This window comes from Morone saxatilis, unplaced genomic scaffold, assembly GCF_004916995.1.
Source record: "Morone saxatilis isolate NCDOM2014 unplaced genomic scaffold, NCSU_SB_2.0 Contig12, whole genome shotgun sequence".
NCBI classification, from domain to species: Eukaryota; Metazoa; Chordata; class Actinopteri; family Moronidae; genus Morone; species Morone saxatilis.
This window is the reverse complement of record NW_023339674.1, coordinates 14,544,457-14,555,384: the sequence shown is the minus strand read 5'-3', so window position 1 is coordinate 14,555,384 and position 10,928 is coordinate 14,544,457. Positions and strand designations below refer to the sequence as shown.

Here is a 10,928-nt window from a genome sequence, read left to right as displayed (position 1 = left end):
GATAGTTCCCCCCCACCGACCGGAGCCAATGGGAACGCTGCTCTGCTACACCGGAACTGCGTAAGACCACTAAATAATGTCTTAGGAAGCTACTGAGGAGAGCACCGAGGGGGAAAGTCGTCTAAATGCATAATTTAAGTTCATTTACGGTAGCATGTTTATAATAAACAGATTTTTATCATTTGGCACTGTTGTATTCCCTAGAATTGCGTTACGCATGCGCACAAAATGAGAAAATTATATCTGCGAATGTTTTTTCCTTGTAAGCCCCGTAAGGGACAAAGGTGAGGACAAAAAAAAATATATATATAAATATATATATAATAATAATATATATGCGTGCCCCCGAGAAACTTATATGGGGGAGAACCTTTTTTTTCGGGGAATGCAAAAGTTTCTCAGTGGAAGCAACAACAAAAAATTTCCACACATTTATTTTTGTTTCTGACCATTATTTTTTATTTCTCTCCCACCGATTTCCGCCCCTAGTTTCTCGGGGGGACGCGAGAATATGTATTTTTTCACCCAACATTTTCCCCTCCACGGTGTCCCTTAAAGAGCTCCGTAGAAATGTGATTTAAATGAAAACTAAAAAGTTAAGAGTAATACTAGGAAGAACACAAGAAGGAAGGAGAGGGAACATTATGAAGAAGAAAATAGTTATTTTAGGAAGAAACTTAATTCATAAAACTAAATGGATAAAAAAATCACTTAATTTAAGCCTAATTATCTGAGCCTGGTTCACAAAAATTAAAACTGCAACGCTTACAAAGCTCGTGTCTACAAAGCGAAGGCGGAAGTAGATTGAAGTGAATCCTCTCGCTTCGCCTGCGGTGAAACTGCTGAATGTCGCGTGTGTCAGTCACGCTTGTAGCGATGATAAAGGTCCAATCTAATGTAAACCCAACCACCAGGCAATGAGTCAGTACACAGAAACAGAGCATCATATCCAGCTCATCTGTCAGGGGATGTTAAACTCCACGGAAATCATATTTCAAAGTGCTAATAAGGTAAACATGACCTGTTTTAAAGGCATCACCTCAAAACTGAGGATAGAGGAGAAAATAATGCTATAAATCTGAAGAAGGATCAAAATGTCACATAAAAACGTGAACTTATATATAAACACTACTATGGATTGAAGGATTAGTACTGCCACCATGGTGAGAGTACAAGAATAGTAGCAGGGGTGATAGCATTGATTGGTTGGGTGCAAGTGAAGTAAAGGACTGAATAATTCAGGCATGTTGGTAGAGTTGGGGTATATTAGCTATGAAAGAGACTGGGGTGAGGAGACAGAGAGGGAGGGGAGAAGGGTGGAGAGAGAGAGAGAGATGCTGTTGCCAGGGAACAGCAGCCACATAGAGGACCACTGAAAACAACAGCAGGATTATCGGAGTAAAGAGACACGGGGACTGGTGCTCATTTCCCCCCAAGTTGCTGTAAGGATAAATTAGCTGCCTCCATGGAGAGATTTGAAATCAGAGGGAGCTCAAGGGAGGATTTGAATTGATATTTTGGGGAGTGGGAGAAGATACTCCAAAGGTATTAGGATCTACCAGCAGAGAAAAGATGGAGATCATGATGCCAGAGCAGATGCATTCTGATTAAAGGAATTTTGTGTCTTGGTGGTGTGGACGCAGGAGCTGAGAAAGCAGGCTGTTGGCTCGCTCTTCACGGCCAGTCTGTCCCCAACAAAGGTGGCCAGAGGCGGAGGAGAAGAGGGGGGAGTCCAAGCACAGAGGTGCCCCCTGTCTTCAGACACCTGCTGCTGGCTAGTGGCTGACATTGAGGACACTGTATGACTGTGTCTGTGGGTGCGTGTGAGTGTGTGTGCATGTGAATGAGAGATATTTCAGCCCAACCACTGCTTTTTTCCCCCTGTTGGTGAGGAGGATCAGGACTTTCTCCCCCTTGAATCTTTGCATCTGTGACTGAGGAGGAGGGAGGACACACAGACACGGAGCAGCGAGAGGCTTTGTGGGGATCTCACACCGCTCATGTGAGTACAGACACTGACATCCTTGAATCTCTGACACCTTAAAACTGAATGCTGATTGTCCACTAACACATGACACATCCGGTCGGGTTTTCCTGCTGTTAGCTGTTCCATTTGAGATGACCTAGAAAGGCTGTGGGGCCATTTTACTCTGTGATGGTAACATGCTGCACATTTGGTGGCGATTCATTTGGTAGAAATTGGTTGTTGACGTGTGCAGCACAATAAAATGACATAATGTAATGGATTACATCTTGTGTAGAAATCTTAAATGGTTGTAGGAATATTTTCTCTGACATTACATTCACGGTTTTTCCAGTTGTCAACCTTCCCATGGTGTGAGAAAGAAGAAACCTCCTTCTATTTAATAAATGATGATAAATAATGTATTCTATTTTCTGCTCTAGCTAATCTGACAGTGTGCACCACACACAGCATATTGTGACATTGGATTATAGATGAATTGAACCTGCTGCTCAGTGGATTTGACTTCATGGTACAATCTGTTGTTGCTCATATGTAATTTAAGGCCTGAATAAATGAATGATTTCCTCTATGTGAGGCTTGGCTGTCCTCCAGTTTATACTCAGCCTCAAGTGTTGCTGCCAAAACCACAAAAACCGCTTCACTCTTTCTACTAATTATCTCACAGGAATCCATGTTGTATTATGTCTCATTGTGATCAACATTATGCAGACAAGAAAGTCAGGATCCCACTGTGTTTGTTTTTATTTTCCAATAACAATATTTTTGTTGCACTGTAGACATGTAACATAAATTAATGCCTCCCAGAAGAGCACCTTCAGTACACGCCTTTCCTCAGAATCTCTGTTTCTAAGAATAACCTCCAGCACAGATGTGGGAATCCTCTGTCAGCAGAATCTGCTCAGATATCGAGGATTTTATACTCGAGTGGAGAACTACAAAGAGAACAGGTCCAATTAAATACCCACAGTGCTCCTCTCCTGCAGCTCACCATCCAAAACTGTGCATCTGTAATCAACATGTCAGTAATTTGTTGTGATAACGAATCCTGTCCTTTAGAGGTATAGAGTGCATCCTAATCCCACCATTGATTAGGCAGCATGTTTATGTGTTAGACCTTCTGTGTGTGAATTCTCCTCAAACTCTCGAGCACAAACGATTGAATATTAGATCAAAAGTGAAGTTTTTCTATCGATACTATTGGTGATATGAAGCTTCAGTGTGAGTAGAGATCAAACAGGCAGCAGTCACATCAGTGTAGCAGGATTAGGAAGCAGTGAGCGAGGATTAGGTCTGCACGTCGTCCTCCTCATTGGCCTCTTGAATTCCACCCAGGAAGAAATTCATATGTGATATTCGACTTTGAGGAGAGCTGAGCTCAGAAAAGGAGTCAGAGTCAGTCACATGCCCCTCACATGTGCTCCCCAGGGCAGAGGGATAAAAACCATGTGACCAACAGCCCCCAAATTGTAATGAACATTTTTAGATAAAATCCTCCTACAATGCTGACTTTTCCCTCCCAAGTCAAACACGTGTTCCTGCAGTGCAGCCATGAAGCTGACAGTCTAGTTAGTGCACTCGTTTTATTTTTACCTCTGTTATTGTAAACGGTCTTCATTGATAGATGTTTATGTTCACACCTCCAGGCCCCTGCTCTCCTCTCCAAGGGATGGGCACCACAGAGGCGACTCTACGAATGGAGAACATGGAAGTGAAAGACGAGTGGCAGGATGAAGACTTTCCCAGGTGAACACCTTTAACTTCTCACTGGTCATCATTACGGCTGTTTATTGGCAATAAATATACAATTCAATATCTGCATCATATTGAGATACCGTACACAAGGCAATATATTGCACATTTTCTCAAAATGTTTTTTTTTTTTTAGTTAGAAAAAAAGTTAAAGGTCCAGTGTGTAGGTGTAATTGCAGATTGCAACTCACTTACTTCGCCCTCCCCTTCCAAGCATGAGGGAGAAACAATCCTATCTAGAGGTTTTGGTTTGTCCGTTCTGACTAATGAAAACATATCTATGAATTTTATATTCCCTTTCTGCCAATAGAGCCTCCTAAATGTTACACACTGGACCTTTAAACAAAACAATGAGATCTGCATTTGTGTTCATCACACACACAAAAATCTAAATACTGTAATATATCACAATATGATATTTTTCAATATTATCTTACACCCCCAGTCATTACCAATAAAACTGTCTTATTGATGGCAAGTACAGCCTTGTAGCATCTGTTAGAGCTATATGGCACATTCTTGTGTATGTGTGTGTCGATGAATATGCAGAACATTTTAATTTGCAGATGAATAGCTCATTATTTAGGATTAAGTGTGCAGTTAATTATCAATTAATTGCCAAACAGGGTTTTATTTATGGGCCAGCTGCACCATATTACTTCCAGTACAGTTTAGTCTGGGTGGATTTAGAAGCAGTGCTAATTATGTCTATTGTTTGTTTGTAGACTTTTTTTATTTAATAGGAATGAATAAATGTTCTATTGTAATTGAATGTTTTAATAATTATTGTGTTTGTGTGAAATGATGTAAAATCATGTGTACAGCCAGGTTTGAGCACAGTGTGATATTGTTCTATTATAGTGTTGAATGTAAGAGGCTCTGAGAAGGAGTAAAAAGAGAAACAGTGAAAGATAAATGAAGGAAAAGATATTCTTAATGCGCCATAAAGATGGCTACAGAAGGGTTTAAGAAAGTGTGTGAATTTGATGTTCAGAGGTTGAGGTGCAGAGCAGAAAAAGAGCAGAGGAGAAGTGTGATGACAGTCAGCGCTGGGCTCCCTCCTCCTCCTCCTCCTCCTCCTCCCTCTTCCCTCCTCCTCTGTCAGATTGGGAGGCAGGAAGCCAGGGAGCAGGTGCAGCTCTGTCTGTAAATGGTCTCAGGCTACGTCATGTGACGCAACAGCAGTCGCTGATCAACAACACAGCATCGCCAGGAAAATGGTGGCAGGTTTTGGTTAAAGACAGACAGACACGGAGGACCAGCCAGCAGCAAAAGGATTATTAAAGTAGACCTCTGAGAGATGCTCTGCTCTAGACTGCCTGCCATCAGCTGAGGAGACAGGGAATGAGTAAGCAGATATAAAGGTGTGAGAGGTTAAAAAAGCTCATTTGAATCGGCTCTGACAAAAGCAGCTAATTCCAGAAGGTAAGCATCATCGGTTCATCCTGATATTGATGTTTGTATCTGAAGGACAAAGCGGCCATAAACAGGAACAAAAGAGATTATGTTGCTTTTGTTAAAAGAGAAAATATATCCATAAATCTGTTTTGTTTATAGAAAAAGGGCTTCATGCCTGACAAAGGAAGTGTTGGGCTAGTAATCACTGCAGGGGTCCCCGGGGGGAATAGTGTCGGTCTGTTCATCAGTTCATCTGTTTCTCTGGGCTAAAGCCAGTATTGTTGGCTGATGAGGAGCACACACTGTCACACTGTCCTCCTCTAGATGGGAGGATGAAGCAGTTGGCTTTCACAGGACTGCAGCGAAGTCCCTCTCTGCTGAACAACACTGCGCTGTAGCTCTCTCTGTGTCTCCTGCGTTTTTAACTATTTTAGTTGTTGCAACCTTGTCTCCCGTTCCTCGGTTGCACTGGGTGTTGTTTGGTGATATGCAACACAAACACACACACAAACAGGCAAGATTGTGACCCAATGTCTGTTCCTCCTTCTGTGCAGTGTGTCAGCAGTAAATAACAGGCAGCGTAAAGGGAGAGAGAGCTGCACCACTTTGCCTGTATGCAAAGACACACTTCCTCCCCCATTCTGTCTCTTATTCCTCCCCTTTTCTCCTTTATTTCTCCTCGCCTGGCAGCCCTGTAATCTTCATCTCTCCCCAGAGAGAAGTTAATTAGCATCTCTATCCTCTTCTGCTGCTTGCTACTCTTTTTAGTGCTTAGCCAGATCAGTGACAACACCCACGTCTTGACTGGTCCGTTGTACGGCATCCTAATCACAGTGTTACATTTTATTGTGAGGCCATAGTTATTAACTAGTGCCTGTTAAAGAACATGGATCAGGAAAAACATAAAATAAATAATATTATCCTAAAGCTAAGGTTGCTTTCAGGACCCAGTAACAGATCTTTATATGTGACTTTCTTTATATTGTGTATTCTACTCAATAAGCACAGTAGCTACTGGTTACTTACCTGTGTGTGTTTCCCTCCAGACCACTACCAGAGTACGGAGACATGGATTCCTCTTGTGGTCTCACAGACGACAGAGCCTGTAAGTAACACTGAGGGTTGTTGGGTCAATAATGGAAACATCACAATATCCCCACTTTACAATATCAATTACTTTTCCTGGTCTTCTGATATTGCTGCAGCTCCCCCAAACTCCCTGAATGTGAGCCCACCTGGAGGAGGCGGCGGCGTGTCCTCATCTCACCGTAAACGGCGTACACTGGTTGCCCCGGATATGAACCTTTCACTGGACCAAAGTGAGGGTTCTTTGCTCTCAGATGACTTCCTGGATACACCGGACGACCTGGACATCAATGTTGATGACATCGATACACCTGATGAGACGGACTCGCTGGAGTTCATCACCAATGGCAACGAGCTGGAGTGGGAAGGTAGGTGGTTAAAAATGCACACGCTTTAACCCGTTTCATTATCCGTATGTGAAGCTATAACACTGATCTTCAACTTTCAGAACTGCCTTTAAGATGATGTTTTCAGTTTAATTCATATGAACCTTGATGTAATATCTGAGTCTATATACTGGACCCTACAGAAATAATAACATATTTTATTGTTAGCATATTATTAACGTTCCCTCCAAGTTTTATTTTTCCAGTTCTCTTTTTAATTTAATCAAATTTTCTTGTTTGTATATTTCATTTTCTGTACTTTTACTTTTACATACTTTGTACCTTGAAAAGTACTGTTTGAGTTTTTATTATTATATTTATATATTCTAACCCTACAGTCTGCAAATTGTCCTCACAAATGTATCTACAACTGAAGAGTTAAGATATCTTCAAACTAAACTTTATTAACATTTCATTACAAAGTCCCAATCCTGTCCTAATATTACATCTTAATCTTTTGACAGTAATTTGACTTGTAAACCCCACTCAACAGCAACCTACAGACAGTCAATATATTTTACCCTTTATTGGATCTGACGCTGTGCAGCGTGGTACATGTTTCAGTGCAGATTTTAGACCCAAATCTGTCTCTCTGTCTGTCCAGATGACACACCGGTGGCCTCAGCCAAAGCAGGTCCTGCTGACGGCTCAAGAGATGTGGACGAGGAGGGTAACACCAATAACGGACGCCTCTGGAGGACAGTGATCATCGGGGAACAGGAACATCGTATTGACATGCAGGTCATCAGACCTTACCTCCGAGTCATCACACATGGAGGTCAGTGAAAGGACAGAAAACAATCTGATAACTCATGACTGGCTTCGGAAGATGGTTCCCAGTACAAAACTAACATAATAAAATACGCAGCTCATGTAATATGATGAGACCAGTGTTTATTTTTAAGTATGCTGACGCATTGTTCACTATTAACTGAAACTCTCTCCTATCAGGTTATTATGGCGAGGGCCTTAATGCCATCATTGTTTTCTCTGCCTGTTACCTGCCTGACAGCAGCTGTCCAGACTACCACTACATAATGGAAAACCTCTTCTTGTGAGTCTTTTATTTTGTGCAGGCTTTGATGCTGTGTATGGATGGATTGCTGAATACGGGTCAGAAGTAACTGTTAACATGACAGTCTGGTCAAAATTATGCATGTTCTTGATGATATTTTATTCTTTCCCGGTTCTTTTTTATGTGTCTGTGCTGCTGTTGTCTCACAATCCGTCCATGACGCTGTACTGTTTCCTGCAGGTATGTGGTGAGCAGTCTGGAGATGCTTGTCGCTGAAGATTACCTGATCATCTACATGAACGGAGCCACTCCTCGGAGTAAGATGCCTGGGATCAGCTGGTTAAAGAAATGTTACCAGATGATTGACCGGAGGTGGGAAAAGGAGAAACTATTGATTGATATGCGATATGTGTATAAAACAAGTTTTCTGAACTGAAATATGAATTAGGCCCTCTAAAGTTGTCACTTGTTGTCAGTCAGTAGGAGACTGAAGATGACTCACAGGCTCCATTTACAGCAATTTAGATACAACCTCTTTGTTATTCTCTGTTTATTTTTTAATGTATATATGTTAATATGATCATTTTAGCCTTCAAACTTGTAAGCACAAACCTTACTATGAACTGTGTATTTGTGTTGTGATTGTAGACTGAGGAAGAACCTGAAGTCTTTGGTCATCGCTCATCCCACATGGTTCATACGCACTGTCCTGGCTATATCCAGGCCCTTTATCAGGTAATAGACACACAAAGCAACAACTTAAAGTGTGAGACCTGGTCCTCAAGTTAAAATGTGTTTTCAAGTATTAATCGCAGTGAACTGATGAGGACCAGACTTTGATTTTAATTCATCCTTGCTGTATGAAATGCCTTGTACGTGAATCTCGGGACAGTTTTCACTTCAATGTTATTGCATGTTTTGGCTGATTCATTCTTAACTGTTTATTTAATCCAAAAGCATCTGTGCCTTTTACACTTAAGAACTCAGCATACAATTTCTACTGAATTTGTAGTGAATGCTGCATATTTCATATTGACTGAATCACTATGGCATCAGTGATTCATGTTGTTGTTGTTGTTGTCTTCTGCAGTGTGAAGTTCATGAATAAGATCCAGTACGTCCACAGCCTAGATGAACTGGCAGAGATCGTCCCCATGGAGCACGTCCATGTCCCCGAGGGTGTGGTGCAGTAAGTGTCTCTGACCACTAGATGGAGAAAGTGAGCTGTAGCTGTGATCCTTTAGGCAGCAGTTGCACCTTCTGTCCTATTATTCGTGTAAACCGTAGGGAGAATAAGTCTGATGTGACCTTTATTGTGTTTTAAGAAAAGTAAAATAATATTAGTTCTCTTATTTATTACTGTGTGGAATGAGGATGTAACTGTATTACAAATTTTTCAGATTTGACGAGGAGAGGATTAAAGCACGGAGAGAAAGGTAAAATACTTTTATCATTTATTGTTTCATTTTCATAAATGGTACATATATATTGCTCATAAAGAATTGCATTAAAAACTAACCGTGGTTTAAGCACTTAATTTGAATTGATTGGATACCAAAGACTACTTTTAGATTGCCCAACAAATGGGTAACTCTGTGTGTGTGTGTGTAGGATGGAGCAGGAGCACAGACAGCACCAGCAGTCAGTCCCACAGGAGCCAATTAAAAAGTCTGAGAGGTACTGGTCCACCCTAGATTTTAAAACCTGTCATATTTTCACATCGGGCATTTTACTAGTTGGGACATTCATCACATTTCTGGTTCACTGTCTTCTTTCCAACTTAAAAAAAAATAAGGTTCTCAGTGTCCTTTTCCCTCATTTTCAGGCCGAAGTCAATGATTGTAGATCAAGGATTATGAGAAGGACTGAGCTTTGCAGGTGAAGGTAATATAAAACTCTTATTTCACATAGCCCTTTACATCTACACACAAATGTCCTAATTGTGGGTGTACAGTATATGGGGCAAAGGTATATGATATCAGTGCAACAATGAAAGCTAAAGTGGAGTCTAATTAAAGCTGAGAAGCTGAATATTGTAGATTAATATGCAGTACAATCATGTCATCTTTGCACAATAACTATCTATTGTACAGTATAAACAGGGGAGATATTTGTCTGTAGTTTGGTATGTTTTGCAGACCTTTATACTTTTAGATGGACTTTTTTTTCAGCTTTTCAGAATAGCTTCTCTCAACTGTCCTTTTCCTCTCTTCAGTGCTTGTTATACAAGGTCCTGTCCATTTCAGTGCAGAACACAGTGTATGCCCTTGAGGGAGAACACATTTCCTTACAAACGTGTATATAAAATGACACAAGTTTGTCTATCTGGTCCAATACGAAATGAAGAAAGAGATACATTTTATTATATCATATTTAGATTAAACAGCATCCATTAGTAACATAACAGTCATACCAGCAGCACCCTTTAGAGCCAGAGTGTTAACGAGGTACATACTTTATGAGCTGGTTTAAACCAGCTGACTGTAGGATATATACAGTGGTGTGCAGTAGTGTGAATGTGTCACTGAAGGTCAAAAGACTGAAACGCCAATGAAATACACTGAAGTTAAAACCGTGAACAGGATGCCAGTACAGGGGTAAGAATGTCCTTGTATAACTTCAGAGTTAAACAGGAGCAGTGACTTTTGGTGAATTAACAACAGTTTATTTTTACATGTCAGGATCAGTAGTTTGCCTATTTTGCAGTTAAATTAATCTTATAAAGTACATCAAACAGGTATTTCATAGAGTTTGATTAAAACAACTGACTGAGTACCTTTTTTCATTTACAGAGGCAAATTTACACATTTCCTTGTTTCAATTTTAATTTGAGCAGCAAAATGTTTTTATTGTCCCATTAAACTTTCATCATCTACAAATATTATTTCCCTGTCTTTACGCAGTGTGTGACAGACATATGGAGCATGAACCTTTATACCAATACAAAGCAGTGGTCCAACAAACCTACATGTGCTTCCTTGTTTTACCAACATCCAACTGATGATTTGCTGCCATCCTTTTCCGATCAAGATGGTGAACGCTGTGTCTCATTTTCCTTCTGTGTGGAACCCTGTCTTCATCTCTACCAGAGGGTTTCATATTGCAAAATGGTACGAAGGAAGCCACTGCTCTGTAACAAGAAGTGTTTAACAGTGGAAGCTGTTGTTGGGCTCATCGATTCATTGACCAGCTGTGTGGTCAGACAGGTCGTATAACTCATATTGTAATATTACATCATTGTGAGGCTCTGGAAGGCTGGGACATTGATAGAAACCTTATAACTTAACACAAAATTAAGACAATTGAT

General features: G+C 40.7%; 1 protein-coding gene across 2 annotated transcripts; it reads left to right on the top strand.

The window, feature by feature from the left end:
* Positions 1–897: 897 nt before the first annotated feature.
* atcaya (ATCAY kinesin light chain interacting caytaxin a) lies at positions 898–10,922 on the top strand. 2 transcript variants are annotated; one of them, XM_035652675.1, is made up of 14 exons: positions 898–1,010; positions 1,644–2,002; positions 3,631–3,730; positions 6,181–6,239; positions 6,340–6,588; positions 7,211–7,384; positions 7,558–7,660; positions 7,862–7,993; positions 8,270–8,356; positions 8,712–8,810; positions 9,022–9,057; positions 9,233–9,298; positions 9,447–9,505; positions 10,525–10,922. In XM_035652675.1, exons 3-13 carry the CDS (start codon positions 3,654–3,656, stop codon positions 9,478–9,480), a joined length of 1,116 nt encoding a protein of 371 aa, XP_035508568.1. In that variant the 5' UTR covers positions 898–1,010; positions 1,644–2,002; positions 3,631–3,653; the 3' UTR covers positions 9,481–9,505; positions 10,525–10,922. The 2 variants fall into 2 exon arrangements, with proteins under 2 accessions (XP_035508568.1, XP_035508569.1); XM_035652676.1 differs by lacking the exons at positions 898–1,010; positions 1,644–2,002; positions 3,631–3,730 and adding an exon at positions 4,945–5,161.
* Positions 10,923–10,928: the final 6 nt, after the last annotated feature.

Bases quoted from the DNA above. Each gene is read 5' to 3' on its own strand.
- atcaya (XM_035652675.1), top strand. From the start codon at position 3,654: ATGGGCACCACAGAGGCGACTCTACGAATGGAGAACATGGAAGTGAAA. The intron at 7,994-8,269 runs GTGGGAAAAGGA...TTGTGATTGTAG, and splicing joins TACCAGATGATTGACCGGAG to ACTGAGGAAGAACCTGAAGT. The intron at 8,357-8,711 runs GTAATAGACACA...TGTCTTCTGCAG, and splicing joins ATATCCAGGCCCTTTATCAG to TGTGAAGTTCATGAATAAGA.